The sequence below is a fragment of the Paroedura picta genome, chromosome 1 (assembly GCF_049243985.1).
Source record: "Paroedura picta isolate Pp20150507F chromosome 1, Ppicta_v3.0, whole genome shotgun sequence".
NCBI classification, from domain to species: domain Eukaryota; kingdom Metazoa; phylum Chordata; class Lepidosauria; order Squamata; family Gekkonidae; genus Paroedura; species Paroedura picta.
Genome location: NC_135369.1, coordinates 31,769,391 through 31,788,932, shown reverse-complemented (window position 1 = coordinate 31,788,932; position 19,542 = coordinate 31,769,391). Strand labels below are relative to the sequence as shown.

General features: G+C 43.0%; 2 protein-coding genes and 1 long non-coding RNA gene across 6 annotated transcripts in view; 1 reads left to right on the top strand and 2 right to left on the bottom strand.

Moving 5' to 3' along the window:
* The window catches only part of LOC143835157 (L-threonine 3-dehydrogenase, mitochondrial-like), a 31,262-nt gene extending 26,284 nt beyond the window's left edge, over nt 1-4,978 (bottom strand). Inside the window, exon 1 of the mRNA XM_077332364.1 lies at nt 4,802-4,978. The gene's annotated coding sequence lies outside the window, so the exon portion shown is untranslated. The remainder of the gene's footprint in view (nt 1-4,801) is intronic.
* Nucleotides 4,979-5,137: 159 nt separating this feature from the next.
* LOC143835164 (uncharacterized) lies at nt 5,138-14,085 on the top strand. Its single transcript, XR_013230024.1, has 3 exons — nt 5,138-5,316; nt 8,673-8,763; nt 13,474-14,085. It is a non-coding gene; the product is annotated as an uncharacterized LOC143835164 (long non-coding RNA).
* The window catches only part of MTMR9 (myotubularin related protein 9), a 28,336-nt gene continuing 16,767 nt past the window's right edge, over nt 7,974-19,542 (bottom strand). For all 4 annotated transcript variants that reach the window (XM_077332333.1, XM_077332341.1, XM_077332349.1 and 1 more), the window contains 4 exons: nt 19,244-19,385; nt 17,129-17,349; nt 14,324-14,475; nt 7,974-13,519 (listed from right to left, as the gene is read on the bottom strand). In XM_077332333.1, the coding sequence (XP_077188448.1) occupies nt 13,341-13,519; nt 14,324-14,475; nt 17,129-17,349; nt 19,244-19,385 (694 nt within the window). In that variant the 3' untranslated portion in view covers nt 7,974-13,340. The remainder of the gene's footprint in view (nt 13,520-14,323; nt 14,476-17,128; nt 17,350-19,243; nt 19,386-19,542) is intronic.

The window sequence follows — 19,542 nt, the reverse complement described above, 5'->3', positions numbered from 1 at the left end:
ATATCTGAGGACATGGCTCTGGAAAGCTCATCTGTAACCACTATGCCACAATTCCCAAAGGTCAGTCCTCTCTCACAATCAATGAACATTCCACACCACAGGTTCTTGACACCCATATCTCCACACCCATACCCTCATTTACCACCATGCAACCACAACCTCCCACACAACACACATGACAACCCCATGCCCTTACAGACTGGACAACTCCTCCCCTTCCTCTTCCCACTGCCAAGCTCTAGCGCCCGTTGTATTCTTGGAGACAACGGGCTTTGCCCCTAGTATATATATAACCAGCTATGGATCCCTGGCCAAAAAGAAGCCTGCCTGGCCTCAACCAGAGCCAGAGCCTTCTCGGTCTTGGCCCCCACTGGAGATCAGGGTGCTGACAGATCTAAAGCAGCTCCACAGGGCCTGCAAAAAAGAGGTCTTCCACCAAGCATTTGGTTGAGGTCGACCGGAATCAGTAACATCTGCAGGGCCCCTGAACCTCCCCTCCCAAGAACCCATACACCTGAACCACGGACCTGTTCAAATTGTTATGGATTAGACTGTTACCTTCAGTTATGGTTGCTATTGTTATTGTTGCAGTTCACATATACGTTATGAAGAAACAAAGTTCCATGTACTGTTTATGTTCCATGAGAACAGCTCTGAGTTTTAGGGGAGGGTAATATACAAATATAAATAAATAAATAAATGTACATTTACAAGAATACAGTGATAAAACCACATAGTGGCTGATACGACTAAGGAAAAAGTAGTGTCAGGTCTGTTTAAATCTTTGTTGATACAACTGGACCTAATGATTGATCCTGATTTGACAATCTTATGTTGGGGACTCCCTTTGTTGAAGAGTGGTGACTTTCAGATCAAGCAGCAAAGTACCCTGAGAGAGGTACTCGTTTTCTCTGACTACTCTGTGAATGTTGCTTTTAAACCTCACAGCTGCAGTTTCTGCCATCGCAACAAATGATATTTATGCTGTCTTTGCTGCCAAAGAGTAACTCACTTGTCTAACTATTCCTTATAACTAGAAGTCTTGTAAAGGGTAGCATTGTAGGCTCCCACACCATCTGCTGCATTTGCTCCATGATTATAACCACTGCTAAACCAGAACCAACCACCAAAGAAAGCTATTTGCTAGAGAAGAAATGGTTACAGGGTTGGTCTGGCCCTTGAACATACTGGGAAGCTTCCAGTAGGCCACTATTCTATAAACAAGCGGAGCTAAATGGTTTACTGCAGTGCTGAAAGAACCACAGTCAGCTGTATGCTTTAAACACAGTCAGCTGTATGCTTTAAACAATTACTCCTGTTATCACCATGGCCTGAGTCTGTGCTTCACTTCAACAGCCCTGAATGGGCAATCTGGCTCAGCTTGCTACCGAGCTATTTTAAGGCTGACCACCTAGGGCTGCCAAGCTTCAGGTGGGGCCTGGAGAGGTACCAGAATTTCAACCGACCTCCTAACTACAAACATCAATTTCCCTGGAGAAAATGGCAGCTTTAGAAGAGAGATTCCATGGCATCACATTCCTGCTGAGCTCCCTCCCCCTTCCCATATCTCACCCCACAAATCTCAATAAATTTCCCAACCCAGAATTGGCAGCACTGCCCATACAAGAAAATATGAATTGGCCTTGGGATTTGTGTGCCCAATCCTGCCCCTGTGGTTCACTGAAGCTGCCAGAGAACTGCTAGCCAGAAACAGGGGAAGGGAAAGAATTGGGAGTCTTGAAAGCATATTTGCCTGTGCACATGTACACACACTCTCTCCCTCTTGTCTAGCAGAACATTGGGTTTTCTCCATAAAATCCAGCAGCATCTTTCTGTAGACATAGATTCAGGAAAATAGGTAGAGTGTTTTGGTCAAAGGGTTAGGGGGTTGCTGCTGTGACTTGGGAAATACATGGAGATTTTTGCAGTGGAACCCGGGGAGAGTGGGGTTTGAGATGAGGAAGGACCTCATGCAGGGTATAATGCATTGTGTCATTGCTTCAAAGCAGCCACGTGAACTAATCTTGGTTACCTGGAGATCAATTGTTATAGCAGATCTCCAGGTGCCAACTGAAGGTTAGCAACCCTACAAAGAGTAGAGAAAGAAAAGTTAACCGAAGTGTGATTTAAGGAGGGAGCCCCAAGGCCAGCTGTCACCTTCCCCTTACCCACAGTTCACAGCTTAAATTATCACAAGTAAATGAAACATTGAATTAGCAAGCCCCATGCCTCACACAGGAGATACAATAGATCTCCCCTGCTCAAGCCAGAGAGACTGCTCTCCAAATTGGTTCCATGGCACTTGGAAACACGGCATAGCTAGAGAGTCCAGGGGAAGGAAGCTGCATAGGTGAAACTTTAAACATTGCTTCCTGGATAACCCTCCTCTCCTTTAACACGCACAAGCAAACACACATTCATACCCTGCTAATAGAGCTGCTAACCTCTAGGTTACTGTTCTCAGGGACATTACTGCTAATTCTGCAAAGGAAGATTAGCTGGTCATGTACATTGTACAATATTCCTGCATGGGAAGCAGTGGAAATAGAATAAGAAACCGAGACAATACACAATGAGGCAGAGATTATGACTACAGACTCTGACAACCTAAGCTCAATGACAGGCCAATAAAACACAAAGAAGTTGATTCAGAAAGACACTATTACTGAGCCCTAATTGCCTGTGCCTAGCAGAAGGGGCAGAGAAGATTAGCATGAAGAATGAAAGTGATCACAGAGAAAGGAGCTAGCAAGGGAAACACTAGGGCATTGTAGGAACGAACCTGACTAGGGATAATCAAGAAGAAATACAGTGGATACCTTGCCACCAATGAAGGCTAGGCAGCTTTTGAGAGGTTAAAGAAAGATTGGGGGGGGGGAGAGAAGGCTTCAAGGGTGGCATAGAAAGATTGCTTTAGGAAACATCTTTGAATAGTTCATGATGCAAATGTAACACAGAGGCAGGAACAACTGAAAATCTGCAATACTTTCAAGCAGAACTTCAAAGAAGCAACTGGAGTGAGAAACAACTTATTTATCAAATGCCATGTGTATAATATAGGCAGGAGATCCTAAGACAGTCTGGCTGCCAGCCAAGAGGCGTTCTGAGTTGGTTTGCCTTTGCCTGCCCCCACATCACAATCCTGGTGTTCCCTGGAGGCTCCCCTTACAATGTACTAGCCAGGGCCAACTCTGCTCAGCTTTCAAAATCTGATGCAATCAGGCTTGTCTGAACTATCCAGAACAACTACCAAGCATATGCAAAGTGAGACAACCAGGAAGCATAAGAAAAGGTGCCTGAAACAACTGGTAAGAAGTTTAAACAGGAAGGTACTGATAGCACAAGTAGAAATTAAGCCACGATCCCTTGCCCTGAACACAAAGGAAACTATTACAAGTAAAAAGAGAAGAGTTTATACCAGGCAAGCTGTGAGAAAAGTCTACAATGGACAGCATGCCAAATGGGAATACACTGCAGAAGAAGAGAGAACAGGTGATACTGGGGCAGCATCTGAGGGACCCGGGGCAAAGGAATATAGGGCTTTGGGGAACAAGTAGGAGGAGGCACTGAAGATGCTATTTAAAGAATAATAGGCACCTTCCTTGGAGACTAGTGATGCACAGCAGGTCAAGCTTAATAGGAAAATAGGCAGTAAATAAGAAACAAGGCTGGGGATCAGAAAGATTGGGGCACACTCTGTGTGAAAAGGAACAGTGACAGCATTTGTGAAGAAGGTCACAGGAAAGGGGGACTGTTTTAAGGGGGCCAGGATTATTCCACTACAGCAAGGAAAGGGAGTATCAAAGGGATATTAAGACAGGCAGTCTCAGATTGTTGAGTCTGGAGACACAGCAACCACCTGGAGAGGAAGTGATGCTAGTCAGAGCAAAGAAAGCACCGAGTAGATGGATAAAGAAGCATGAAGAAGGCCTTGAGAAATTCCTAATTAACTTATCTGCTTGTCAGAATTCACAGAAATGCAGCTACACTTCTGTGGATTAATCTGGATACCAACTGCTTGATAATAATTCTCCATACACTACCCATGTAAGCAACTTTCTGACCTCAGCATTTTCCACTTCTTTCATTTCCTTGATTATTGCTACCCCTCTTCCCATACCTTTTGAATGCTGGGTTACATCAATGGGCAGGCAAGGTGGGGAGAAGGCTGTTGTTTTAAATAGGCCCTTTAAAATGCAAATATACTGCTTTATAAATGAAGCCATGAAGAAAATGACAGCACAAACATTATTAGCTACCTGAAAATGGGGGGGGGGGGAAAGAAGAGAGAAAAGAGGACCCATTCAGCAAGTAAGTGTCATTAGAAGGTTGAACATAAAGCCTACACATTAAAGTACATCAACGCCAACAAAAAATGGGAAGAGGAGACCTTTTTTGGGGAAGCCCCAGATCTCAGTGTCAATACTGGAGTAGATTAAATGATCAAGAGCACCTTCCACTAGGGATGCCAATCTACAGGTGGGACCTCGGGGGCCCCTGGTATTGCAACTCACATCCAGAACAAAGCGATCAGGTCCCCTGGGAAAAATGGCTGCTTTGGAGGGTGGTTCCCATAGAATTACTTCCCTTTCCATCTCAAATCCCACCAGCTCCCGGCTATACCCCTAAAGTCTCCAGGTTTTTCCCAGCCCAGAGCTGGCAACCCTAACCCCAACCTCACTCTCTCTCTACCTTAACTGCCCTCCCCCAAACAGTACCTGGCCAGTTGGAAGAATCACCATGAGATGCTAGAAACACACGTCTGTGGGAAAAATCCGCAAGGTTTCCCTCCCATACTTACCTTCAGGTAGACCACCGTCCGACCCTCCTGACAAACGGCGGCCTCGCTGTGGCACCCGACTCTTTATACCCCCTGCACCGGCTCGCATCAGCAAGCCACGCCCAAACGCACTTCCGCTTCTGCCTTCTGATAGGTTGAGAGGGTCCCCGTTTCAATGACAACAGTCATAAGAGAAGAGCGGTGGGGGGGGGGGGATTTTGCGCTGCGCGCGCTCTCTCCCCCTCCCTCCTTCCTTCCCTCCCTCGTTCTCACGCCCAGCTCAACCTATAGGGGAGATGGGCGCGCGGCACGTAAAACAGTCCTTGGCAGTTGTTCTCCTCGCAGCGGTTGCCATAGAAACCGTTTCGTCCATCGGGTGATGACGAGTCGAGCGATTCTGGTGCAGAAAGCACGAGGAGGTGACGTCATCTCAAGAACAGTTGGCGAGGAGCGGCGTCACTGCGATTTGCTACGGGTAGTTTCCGTCGCGAGGCACGTGACCTGTGGAAGTTACTCAATTGCAAGCCAGTGTGGCAGTAAGTAGTTTGTATATAACCTACCAGCACACCTACTTCGTTATACATTTTGGAAATCTATTTTTAACGTTGTAAACGTATTTGGACATTGGACACTAAGATTACTTTCTTGGTTTGATTTGTGGCTGGCTAAGTGATTGGAGTCCCTACAGCTGCAGGTACAAATTATTCTAACATGATGATTTTATATATATCTGAATTAAATATGAATTAAAAATTAGCTGTCAGGAAGCGAGTGGGGAGAAGAAAGACAGCAAACAAAACAAACATTTCTAGAAAGACATTACAGATGTTATTGTTATAATTCCAAATAAACATAGTTTCCCTACATGAGAATCAGCTATATATTTTTTTTCAAATCTATAGAACAAAATTTGAGCCCAGTAGCACATTTAAGACTAACCAAGTTTTATTCAATTAGAAAAATTCTACATGGAGTAAAATAATTTTATTAAGATTAGAACTTGCCAAAAGTCACCAACCTCCAGGTGGGACCAGGACATTTGAGAGTTCTCCTGGAGTTAGTTAATCTCCAAACTACCAAGATCAATTCACCAGCTTCAGGGGGCAGACTATATAGCAGGCTTTCTCAGCCAGGGGTTTGTGAAACCCTGGAATTTCTTGACAAACCTGGAAGGATTTCTAAATGAATGGGAAAGGATCTATAGATGTACTGATGCTGCTTAATTTCTAAGTTCCAAGAAAATCAGGTTATACTATGTTGTCTTTCCTCCCAGAAATTTTAAGTATCTGCAGTTGTAGTTCTGCTCGAATAGAATTACTTTGCATACAAAGATCAATCAGATATATTCTGCACACAGATCATACATGCATTCACTCTGACTTCTATTGCCTGAATACTATCTATTGTGAGTCTTAAGGAAGCAGCACGGATGAGGTTTCACATTATAAATACATATCCAGGAGCATGCTGCATGACTGTTTTAGTGCACTGTCATAAATCTGCACATAGTTTGTGCTTGGATTATTTACTGGCAACTGTTCACCTGTCATTTCCCTTTCTGTCACACATCTCTAAGATTTAAAGTACACAATATAATTTGTAAGCAGTTGGGTCTTCAGCCTCCCCAGCCACACAACAGCTGCAGAGAACAGTGTTTTAAAGGTCTATAAGAGCCTAATTCATCTTGGGAGACTTGAGATCATGTGGGGAGGTACATGGCACTCCTGCCTCCTCTCATGCGCCATTTCCCTAAGCTAAAACAGCCCCCACAGACTTGTCAAGTGCTGCTCCCTGCCAGGTAGCTATGGGTACTGTGGGTCCCATTTTTCGAAACTCTTTAGTCCAATTAAAATGTTTGCCCTCCACAAAGTGACTATTCTAGCAACCCTCCCCCTCATATACTTTGATTCTCTTTTTAAAAGAAACATATCTGTACTGAGACATTTAATTCTACTGCCATGGGTTGCAAATCTTGCCCTAACTTGAAACAGAAGTTCAAGTGGGAGAGTTTGGAGTAAAGTAACAGCATCAAGCAACGTGTAGTGCCAGAGAAGCACCCCTGCCTCCCAGCTTCCAGGATCCTTTAAGGAGGGATCTGCTTCATTCCTAGGACAAACGTTTTATGTAGGTGAGGTTAATTTAGATCAGGCTTTCTCAGCCAGGGTTCCATGAAACCTGGGGTTTCTTGACAGTCCTGGAAGAGTTTTCTGAATGGGTGGGAGTTAATTAATTTTAATATATATTTTAAAATTTGTTAAACATTTATCAAGTGATATGACCATATATAGTCATGTCTGCTCCCCACCCTAATTGCCAATGGTCCTGGAGGGTGGGAAGGGAAGGGGAGGGGCCCCATGTGGGCATGTATACAGCTATGTTTCCCAATCGTATTCTGCACAATTATGCCACTTCTGGGGTTTCTCAATGGTAAAAAAAGTTCAGAACGGTTGATTTAGATCAAAGGAAGGAGGAAGTGGCTAAAGATTATACTGTATTGGTTAAGTATGAAAGATGACCCGCTTCCTGTTCTCACTTAGCTGTAAATTTCAACACCCAGTGCTACAAGGCAGTTGCATCATAGTGTGAGATGGCTCAGGCTGAGGACTTCTCAGAAAAAAATTACAGTCAGTTGTTCAGCTGTAGAATTGACTGCCTAAAGAGGTGGTGAGCTCCCGCTCACTGGCAGTCTTCAAGCAGCGGCTGGACATATAATCCTGGATACTTTAGGATGACCCTGCATTGAGCAGGGGGTTGAACTAGATGTCCTGTATGGCCCCTTACAACTCTAGGATTCTAAGACAATTTCCACACAAGGAATATGTTCATGGACATCCTTTGAATGCTGGCGCTTTTAGAGCCCCTTCCACATGACGTCTGTGAGAAACCAGGGATAAGACCGTATGGATGGGGGAAACACGTGATAACTTTGTCCCACCCTTGCACCCGCCCTCCCCGTTTCCTGCTCCGAGTAATTTTTTTTAAAGAAATGGTGCAGTCCATGTTGCAGCGTAAACGCAAACTAGATATCAATATGGTATTATCAGATTGATTTCCATCACTGCCATTTCCTTTCCATTGAGTCCTCAATTATCTCAAAGCAGCATATAAATGCAATTAAATAAAAAATTGACTGACAGGAGTCCCTTTGAGATACAATTAGAAAAGCAGGATATATGTTAACAAATGGGTGACATTGTTCTCCTTGTATTTCTTTATTAATCTCTTTGATAAGGACTGTGTAGTTCTATTCAGGACTACAGTCCAGAAGAACAGCAAATCTAGCCCAGCATGTTAGTACACATTTCCTCCCAGGTGTTGCCAGCTTTAAAATTAAAACTCTGAAGCAGCGGGCCCAGATCTTGGACCAAGATACAGTCACCATATAGCTTGTAATAGTAAATAGATACAGTAACTTGTGGCATTTAATGTACAGCGCTACTCCGCGGCACACAGACCTGCCAACAGACTGGCAGTTTCCTGCTTTACAGAAAAGTTTGTTTGCAAGGCTCAATAAAGACACCAACATATAAGTTAAACACTGTGGATACAGACAGTAGTGCACTTAAAAACAGACTGCTATAGTTGTAAAAAAATCAACCTCAAACAATCAAAATGTAGCTCGCCCCCCCCCCAATATAACTCACCTCCTTTTGCAATGCTCATGTTGTTTTTTTTTATTAACTGACATACATTTGGGAGCATGGGGGAAATGTCCTATGTCTTCTCTTGGATGCAGGGACACAATATCCAAGTTGTAGTAGGTGTCTGACCCACAGCACAAGGCACTGTGGAATGGGTAGGGTATATATAAACTGTAGTACAATCAGAACACACTTGACATTCAAAGCAGAAGTATAAGATGACACTCTTACAATAGTTCTTCCTTTGGCAGGGCACCCATGGCTTTTTACATTCTTCTTGGGACGATCCAACAAAGCTAATTAACCATAATAAACTAGTTGCCAGAATTACTGGTTGGAGAGGTGAGTAATGAAACAACTGAAGTTTCTCCATCTGGATCACACTCGTATATGCAGATATGATGGGCAGGATAATGATTGTTCATATAAGACTTTACAAATTCATATTAACTCTAGCAAACCAGCATGAAGAGCTTAGAAATCTGCCTCTCCTAAGGTAAATGTCATCTGTGGGTCTCTTCAACCAGTTATAGATGGACAGGACCTATGGGCCAGCAGAGTGCTTCTGTATACTCCTTTCTTTTCCTCACTTCATATCCACCCTGTCCATTCCCATATTCACTTGGTCCCAATGTAAGAGTGAGATAAGATTTGCTGATCTATCCAGAGCCCCAGACCAAAGTGCTATGGGATACTCAGCTCAGCAGACTTATCAATTATGAATTCCTGGCATTTGCCTGACTTGGGTGACCTCTGGCACCAATTAAGTACACATTGGACACAGACTTGGCAAGGCAGTTTGGACTAAAACATAAAAAGAATTCCTATTATCATTTGTGGACAAGAATGAGTATCCTATATGTCATTATTCTTCACTTTAAAAAATCCAAACAAAATCCCCACAGTATTTTGAGAAGCAAGCAACTGGCCATCATCTGGTATCATGGAATAAGATATTCAGAAAATCTCATGGTGAAAGCATATTAAAATCAGACCAATTAGGACACTAATACTATCATATAAGTACATTGAATAGCAAACCAGTAAAGAGTGTTTTAATGCTGGGCTAAGGGAGAGCAGGTTCAAACAAGCTTGGGAAGATGAAACTACAAAGTATAAGCACAGCAGGGCTTCCTAGCAACACAACAAGGGCATGGCACCTGTCAAACACAGCAGGTCCTCCAGTTTTCTCAAATGTGAAAATCCTGGGGGGACATTTGTTATCAGAAAAACTGAGCAAGAAATTAATAGTTAGGCCAGTTTACTTGTACCAACAAGCCTTCTTATAGCATTCACTAGTTCATATCTTATTTTAAAAATGACCTTTCAGAAAACAGACTGAAGATTTGGTATTTTAGATATTTTTTTTTAAATGCAGGGAAGTATGCGATGATGCAAGATGTTTCAGAAGTGATTCTGCTGTTTTGAGAAGGTGTATGGAAATAATCATTATGTTCAGAGAAAATGGCAAAATTCAGTTAACCAACCACGAAGAATTCGGATGATCAGAATGTTAACAAGGGGGGGAGGACAAAGGCAGAATAAGATTGCCACTTAGCATAGGTTTATCCCAGTTCAAATAGAGTCATGGCTCCGAAGCTAACAAGTTCCATGAAATGCAGACCTATGAAGTTTTCCCAGCCAGAAGACCAATTCTCAGATTAGTAATGGATAATGGAACCTGAAAAGCGCTTTCTGCAGAGTCCAAAATTACTGTCTCAATGACTCACTGCCTTGATGAAGCTCATATTAAGCACCAACAGGACTGTATGCTATAATTAGTGATGCCCCCAATCTAGACACATAATGCAATTTCTAAACCATGCAAACATGAAAAAATAAAGTATTTACAGTTCCCTTTGAACCAAACCTATTACAAATTAAAAAGCACCAAATATAATGCCCAAACAGTGCAATCAAGATCATGAATTACAACAGCCAACCTTCAAAGGTTAACTTTTGTACACAAAGTCCTTTAGGGTTCGGCACTTAAACAGAGACGCGTTTTGAAGCAAGATGGTGGAAGGATCCAATTCTTTCTATGGTGTACGCTCCAGAGGAAGGATGAGAAAACTTGCTCGGTAATGAGAACTTCTTTGCTTACACTTCCCAAACCAAGACTGAGAAGTCCATGCTTCCCCATGCCAAGACTGAGAAGTTTGCCAGCTCCATGCCTTTATGCCACAGGATAATATTAAGAGAGCCATGGCATGCCGCAACCTCCAACTTACTCTGCATTGCTCAGCATCATCATAAGGGTCAAAGGAGACATCTTACTGGGAATTGGAGCTACTGAAGCATTACGTAAATGCAAGGGATTTGTTGCCCTATGAAACAGTGTTTGTATATGAGGAACCAGAGTAAAACAGGGACATTAGAAGGCTAAACTGTAAACTGTCTACTCTGGATTGAGAATAGCTCCCTAATATTGGGGATAGGTTTTAAAACTATACCTGGCTACACCTATCTCAAAATATTTTATAAGCTACAATAGAGACAGTGTTATTTGTACATTCATATTCAAACATATTCTTATTTTGCAGTGACTGATGTCATGAGGCTGCCTGCCTGCTGGAACCAATTATCTCCATTGTGTTGCTCTTGTGGGAGGGAGCCTGACAACCAGTGGCTGAAATAATGCAATGGGAGGCAGTGCTCAGCTAACAAAGTAATTTGCAGTCCATTTTCCTGGCAGAAAGCAAACCTTGTCAGCTGGCGGGATTTCAAACATCACATAGAGATAAACAGAGGACTGGAAAGAGGTCCCTGAGACATAAAATGACTACAGAAGAATGAACCCAGAGGCAAGGAGGCTGAAGAAAAGGTCCAAAGTAAGCAATGGGTTGAAGCTGAGGGAGGAAGGGGGAGGCACAGCACAGGAGACAATGAAATAAGAACTTAAATAGAAGTTCAGGATGGTGGTGGTGGCTATAAGCTTTAAGGAGAAAGAAAGGATTAGCCCAGCAAGTAGGAATTAGCTACTATGAAGAGAGACTGTAGCTGCTGAGAAGCACAGATGGTAGTCATAGGAACAGAGACGCCAGCCACCAAAACTTGGAAAAGACATTAGTTGTAAAGCTAGCAAATGAGGGAAGGAGTTTCTTGAAAAACCCAATCCCCCAACACTCCCTTCTCAAAGCCTTTGATTCACTACAAGCTTCCATAATCAAAAACAGCTGTAACAGTGACATGAAGCATTAATAATTATTTCCAAAGGCTGAGCAGGCCTTTGCCCACGCACACACAAAACCCCCCAAACCAGTGCTTTGTTAATTTAACCATAAGGAAAAAACAGCACCACGTTTACAAAGCATGGGTAGATCTGTCCACAGACGACTGCCCTCATTTTGGCCTATGGTCAGATCTTGAGTTGATCCATTAGCAGCAGCAAGTCAAACCTGATGTCTCTATTGGCAATAACTGATAAAATGGCCAACAAGGTGGGATATGGAAAAGGGTTTTTTTTTTATCCCTCTGATCCCTTGATAGTTTCATGAGCAAGCAGCAGTTCTGGCATCAGGGAAGGGGGATCAACCATAATGCCAGACTTGTGTAACTGTGGATTAAGATTAATGTCAACCACCAACCAAGACTTGCAGAATAGTAAAACTAGATAGTACTATCACAGGAAGAAATGATGAGCCTGTGGACTGCCATGCACGCAAGTGCCTTCACATTGGAGGGTCTCATGTTATACAGAGGCAATTGCAACTCCTTACTTCTCTTGGAAACTTCCCGTTCCAAGCTCTGCATTGGTGGCAAAGCAATAGCCTTGGTGGCAACAGCTGGTGGGAGATATATTACAACTTGTAATCATCGATTAATTCAAGCTTTCTTTCTGCCCAGGGCAGAATACATGAAAGTTTATGCCGTTCCAGTTTAGGGACTGGATGAATTGTTTTGGTATCCATCTCCTGAGCAATTCTGCCTTCAACAGTCTTTCCTGATGCACACAGCTAACAATCAGTTCAAATGTGCTAGGCGGAAAAAAGCATTTTATCCAGGCCTTTCCAAGATCATGCCACTTCTTACTTGAAGTATCTCATGACTTAAATGTTTCTTCTTTAATAGAAACTGCCTGCTGCTTGAAACCTCATGAGACAACAAGGATTCTGTTTTTTAATGCTTGATGTAGAAGATTCCCCATTTATCTCTGTCTCCCCTGCACCTGTAACAGTATGAAGTATGCAGTCTAAAATGCAGTATGAAGTGGTACCTTGGAGGGCTCTGCTATGTGCTTTACTAGGGTTATCTGAATTAACTCAAAGCCAGATGTTCAGACTATAGTCTGTGCCAAGCTTGTAATAGTATGTTTAAGTGCAGCATTGTCCCGAGGAGGGAACAGCAAAGTATCTGCCAATTTTCAGGACATCTCAACACTCCTCTGCTGCAATTGCAGTGCTTAACTGTCACCTGATAGAAGCAGTTGTTTGTTTCTGGTTTTCTGGATAATCTAAAGAACATTGTCTAATCGGGGAATTAAAGGGGCAGGTTGCAGAGGAGCGGGAGAGAATGCCTGAGAACTGCATGGTTTGCAAAAGGCTAATATTAAGTCCCAAGTCTCTTTCTTGTCTATGCCAAGGAACTCCTACTACTGGCCATCATGCTGATGAGAGTCAACAGTGTTTCAAGAGCCAGAGTTGACCCTGAAACTGTACACTATTTATTAACAGTTGTAGAATTTGCCAAGAGAGGACAGTAGAATGAATTCAATTTTGCTCCCATGAAAAAAACAAGGAAACTGCCATTAAGGTGCGAATGACTGTAGTGCCAAGAAAGGGACTGAGAAGCAAAAGGTTTCAAAATCAACTGCACCAAAAAGGAGCCTGAACGCATGCAAGTTTTGTGTCGAGTGCTTAGTGGAGTGATAACGCGCCCAGCTGAGTGGGGACGACCTTGACTGTGAGTCTAGTGCAACATCAGGGGCTCTCTGGAATCCCATCATCCTGTGTGCTGTCATCTGTCTCCAGCTCCGCCAGCTGTCTCCTCAGCATATTCACTTTCACTTGGAGTTCTTTGTTATATTTGATGATATTGATCATTTCTTCATAGGACTCATCCAGAAATTTGGAGGATCGGTTCCAACGAAGGAAGACACCTGGGGCGACAATTACAGTAGCATTATACAGCAGCAGGCACACACATTCTTTCCATAAACATGACCAAAGGCATGATAATACAGATGTCTCAACTGGTTTCTTGTATTCAGAAAGATGTACATCTGGATCCTTCTCAGAAGGAAGAGTCCCCTGACACTGTCAAGCCTTTCTGCCAGAGGGTGTATCTAGCCTTCAGGAGGCTGGACAGTTCTACAAAGCTAGTAAAAAACAGCATGGCCACGGGAACAACAGTCAGCAGTTCTATGGTGTTTCGAGCACATGATATAATTCTCACAGCCACTCTGCAGTCTTACAGTGCAGCAGGGGATCTGAAGCCAAGAGACAATGGCTCGCCTTAGGCCACCTCGTAAGTTCACAACAGAATAAAGATTGAAATCCAATAAATCCCTTGGTCTGCAACTCAGTCAAATCAGGATAAAATCACATGTGGCATATAGTTGTTCGGTAACATTCCAGCAATGTATTTATTTTTGAGTGATAAACAGCCACAGGAGACTAATGTTGAGCCAAGAACCGGGAATGTAGATAACAGGTACAATCTTGCCCTTTCTCACCATGGTTCTACTCCAAATCTACTCATCCAAGTTGTTCCTCAACCATCAGAAGACAAGTCCCTATTGTTGCCAAGGAAGATAATTAGCTGGAGTATGACCAGGAGGGAAAATTATGAGAGACTCCTACCACTTTCCCCCCATTAAAAACAAATTCTGTACAGTTATGCAACCCCCCCTGACTGAATCTTAGCCACTAAGCTACACTTACTCCACATCAGGTTATCATACCTTCCCAGAGCTGCAGACTCTGTGGCGCAACCGAGGGCCAGATGACTAGACTGTTGGCCTCAAAGAGAGGATTCTTGAACCTGTTGAGCTCTTCAGGCCGGTTCACCCAGGACCACAAGGACATTGTCTTCTGGGGCAGCTTGAGTTTACACCTGGCAGAAAATTCATTATTACCCATCCAATCTTTTGACAAAAAAATCACCTCAGTAATCTCCATTTGCTAAATGAACGGCTGGCAGACCACAGTTATTCCTTTGGCAAATTCTTACACAGAGTAGCTACCAAAGTTCATCTGCACTGAAATTCAAGGTAAACTTTAGAGAGCACCTGAACAGCTTCAAGTGAAGTCAATATCTGAGGTTCTACACAAATTCCTGCTTCACATGCCGGCTATTCTGTTCTCACTAAAGGAAAAATTAGAAGAGTGCAAGAATATGTCTCTGAAGTATTATAGATACTTCAGAGTCCCATTGTATACGGCATTGGTCAGACCACACCTGGAGTACTGTGTGCAGTTCTGGAGGCCTCACTTCAAGAAGGACATAGATAAAATTGAAAGGGTACAGAGGAGAGTGACGAGGATGATCTGGGGCCAAGGGACCAAGCCCTATGAAGATAGGTTGAGGGACTTGGGAATGTTCAGCCTGGAGAAAAGGAGGTTGAGAGGGGACATGATAGCCATCTTTAAGTATTTGAAAGGTTGTCACTTGGAGGAGGGCAGGATGGTGTTCCCATTGGCTGCAGAGGAAAGGACATGCAGTAATGGGTTTAAACTACAAGTACAACAATGTAGGCTAGATATCAGGAAAAAGTTTTTCATAGTTCAGCAGTGGAATAGGCTGCCTAAGGAGGTGGTGAGCTCCCCCTCACTGGCAGTCTTCTTGCAAAGGTTGGATATACACTTTTCTTGGATGCTTTAGGATGCTTTGGGCTGATCCTGCGTTGAGCAGGGGGTTGGACTGGATGGCCTGTATGGCCCCTTCCAACTCTATGATTCTATGATTTCTTGACTCCTAAAAATGTGCTTTATGACATTTCTGCACAACCCTCTTCAGATTTTACCCTGCCCACTGGTACAGAGAGGACTCCTGCCTCTCTTGAAAGCAAATTATTATGTACATTTCAGTATAAGGGCAACAGTCAGTGATCACGTGCAATTTAATACGGGGGGAAGGGGGCTGAATGTCACAAGAATAACACTGGAATATCCTGTATAGGGCTACAAAATATGATTACCAACGAAATGGCCTCATGGCAACCACTCACTGCCACATATTGCAAGCAATCAAGATTCCTAGCAGAAGTCAGTTGGGGAGAAAAACAGATTTGAGAGATTGACTCTTTTACTTTGTCCAGAGCCTTGGAAAGATGGAGAGAGAAGACAAAAAGTAGAAAACCTCCAGGTCACTTCTCCAACACCTGAAAGAATAGACACTCACTTTTGTACAGGGCATCAAGGGCAGAGGAAGCAAGGAGTAGGACTTTTTTATGGAAGAAGGAAACAAGGCACAAGGGGGGGGGGGGAAATAGGCCTCTGCTCCCAAATGCTACCCTTTTTATTTCAGGCTGCACTTCATTTTACTCAAGGCTCGTTGGAAAGTTAGAGCGAACTCAGTTCTCTAATTGTTTGGAAATACACATGAGGACAGAGAAGTAAGCAGGGAGAAGAGGAAGCATAGAGATGGATTCCCTCATTCTTTTCACTCACTGGGTAAACAAGCATGACCTTTCAATAAAGCATTCAGTGATACAACACACAGGTTCCCTCTTGTGGCAGGAAACATCAAAGCATCAAACACATCAAAGTACAGGTGGAAAAGCCATCTAATTGACAAATAAAGAAACAGCTGAGGAATAACAGGAGGGAATCTTGGAGGATGTTCATGAGTTGCAACATCCAGAGGTAGACATTGCTGATCAGTTACCAGATTTCAACTTTTATCCCCTAGATCTACGAGTAGGCATGATTTTTACTGATTCCTCTTTCCACAGAGCCAGTTTGGTGTAGTGGTTAGGAGTGCGGACTTCTAATCTGGCTTGCCAGGTTAGATTCTGCCCTCCTGCACATGCAGCCAGCTGGGTGACCTTGGGCTTACCACGGCGCTGATAAATGTAGCCAAGTTGTACGGAAACTAGCCATGGAGTTTGTTTTATACCTGAACAGGGACATGAAAACCTATAGGTGCAGCAATCATGAATCCCAGGCTGAAATTTCTGCTACTGGAACAGGACCTATATATGTGCTGTACTGCACATCAGTGTCAGTATAGTAATTTGGACCTGGCCTAGAATCATAGAATTATAGAGTTGGAAGGGACCTCATGGGACCTCACTATGCAGGACACTCACAACCCTATCGCTCATCCATTCTAACCTGCCACCCCCTTGAACCTTCACAGAACCAGCCTCTCTGTCAGATGGCTGCCCAGCCTATAGCACCATTTGCCATTAAAGGTTTGCCACTACTGCTTCAGGTTCTCTGGCTCACACCCTCTGCATTCAACAGCTCCTATGTTCCATCACTGTCATCTGCAATAAAAAGATAACAGTTGCTGGAACAAGATTTTTGCTGACAGCTGTAGAGTGCCACTGCCAGACAACACTGGACAATTAAACTGATCCAGAGTAAGGCAGCCCTGCATGTCTACCACAACCTAAACTATAATTTAAAGTCTCAAAGTCAAGACTTCTAACCAAAGAAGTTTCTCTAACCAAAGTTCAGTTTCTCATCCATGATGCATAGCTCAATTGTGAACGGCTATTTTCCAACACCCTTTCCTCTCAACCCCCAAGAAGCTCACCTACCTTTCATTTTCATTGTTGCCCAGGAAAGTGCCAAACTGGGAGGCATAGGAATGTTCAAAGAGCATGATGAGAAAATGATAATTGAACTCGAAAGAACAAGGGAACTGGCGAAGAATCTGCCAGACACAGTCCAAGAAGAGCAGGAAGACGGGGGCCTCCCATTTCTGCTTGCTATTTGAGTAGGCTGACTGGGCACAGCGCAGCTGAAATGGGTGGCCGGCCTGCGGGAGTAGAGCAAAGAACATTCTATCATACATATTGAAAAGTTCATTGAAAGGAAAGAATTTAAATTATGCAATGTAGCAAGCTGAATTTTTATAAACTATGCTACAATATTTGCTTGGTCTACATATCAAAGTAGAAAAATTTCTGGGATTATGGAAGCCAATGAGAAACACTTCTTTCACTCTCCCCACCCCCTACCAAAGATTTGGGGGGGGGGGGTGAATACAAATGCAATGCTTTTTCCTTACCAGCTCCAAAAAGGACTAGAGTACTTTTTAAAAAATAAGAAGATAATGCACTTTATGGAATGTGATTAACAAAAACTTATACCGTTAGGCATATTTATGAAATGCAAATTATTTCTACTCAAATATTATTTTTATATCCAAGCAATACTTGGAAACATACTCGGAGATGCTCTAAGCTGCATTATAAGTTAATTGTAGAACAATAGCAGAACAAAACTTACGTTACAAAACAGAGAAATATAGGATATCTTGATTAACGCACAAGAGGCACTGGCCCCAGATAAGGCAACTGCTTTCTTGGGATTGAAACCATGAACTCCTTGGATTTCAGCTGAGAGGGGATGATTTCTCCTTATGGAAACAAATGGGCAGGACAGAGATAACATTTGCCCAGTGACCAGAAGAAACAATACAGATTGATTGATGTTTAGATATCCTGAGTTGGGCCATAAATGTCAGGAATGTGACAACTTTATGACTGGATATGGGGGCTATTCTGAGGACAAGAAAAACTCAAGCCACAGTCCAGGATAGGTCAGAGAGACCTGGGTTGAAAGACTTCGCAAGCCGAATGGGGAGAAATGGAGAAGAGTGTGCCTTGACCAGCCTGTTTCTAAGTTCCAGCTTTGCTTACCTTGGCACTTTTCCAAAGTCTCAAGTCTACAAAGGTCTTTCCCAACAGCTCCCACCCCAGAAATTGTAAGGAAAAAAAAATCTAAGTATATGTAATACTTTCTCTCGTACCAAATCTTAACTTACTTTACTGTTTCAACAGCATGAGATGCATAATCTACCCATAATGTAGAATATAAAACTATACTATTCGGCATATTTAGAGAGATCAGATCAGAACTAAATACCTTAGTTCTCTACATGCAAAATGGTGAATAGACCCTGTACTTGACTGACAGAGCTGTGAATGGCTATACCCAATGCTGCATTAGCACCTGTATCTTGGTGTTTGACATCTGAGAAGTTATGGGGAAAAACAAAACAAATTGAAAGCAGAAAACTTTTGTAATAAAAAAGTATACTATTTGAATGGGAACAGTCTAATACAGTCTAGTAGAATGTGGATACAAAGTTGAGTGGAAATACAGTTTTTGCTGATCTCTTTCCCCCCCGTCTATACCTTTGTCTGGAATCTGGAAAGAGAGAGATTTTACTGTATCTGGATCTTCCGTATTCCTTCCAAGCTTGTGGATGAGCTTCAGCTCATATTTAGTATGTTCAACACCATCCTTTCTTCCTCAAAATGGTACTCTGCTTTTATTTATTTATCTATCTATTTATCTGTCTTTACATTTCTATCCCGCCGCTCACAATAAAACCCGAATACATAAAATGACAATGCCTAAAAACATTGCCTAAAAACCCCAATAAAAACTTATCAAAACCAATAATTAAACTACATAAACAATCCAAGCAAGGCGGTAAAAACGGGGGACAAATAATTCCCCTCCCAACATCCTTAACAGTCAATTGGGTATGTGTTACTGCCTGGATTAGGGGCCTGCCTTAAACTGTGTATATAACCTAAGACAGCAGCTTCTTTGACACAGGAGTGAGCGGCGGCAGAAGGAAGGGTTTTTCCTTTGCGCTCCAGCTCTCCCGGTGTGATTGTGTTTCCAGCAGTTCTTACCTGCAGCCACTCCCTTTCAACCAGAGCTTCAAAGCCACGAATGGTCCTGCATCTTGGATCTAAAATAATCTGAGCTAGAGAAGTCACCTGAAGTGTTGAATCAGTTCCTTCAGTCCCATGAACCAAGACGGATGCTCCCTCTCTGGGGAAATAAACCAAAGAAACAGGACGACTTTAGAGGGACAAACTTACAGGGTTAACATGCCATATACCAAGATCCAGAGCAATGCAGCAAACTGTGGTAGAACGACAGCTTTGCACCATGATGATCTGATTCAAATCCTGTCAATCATGAAGCT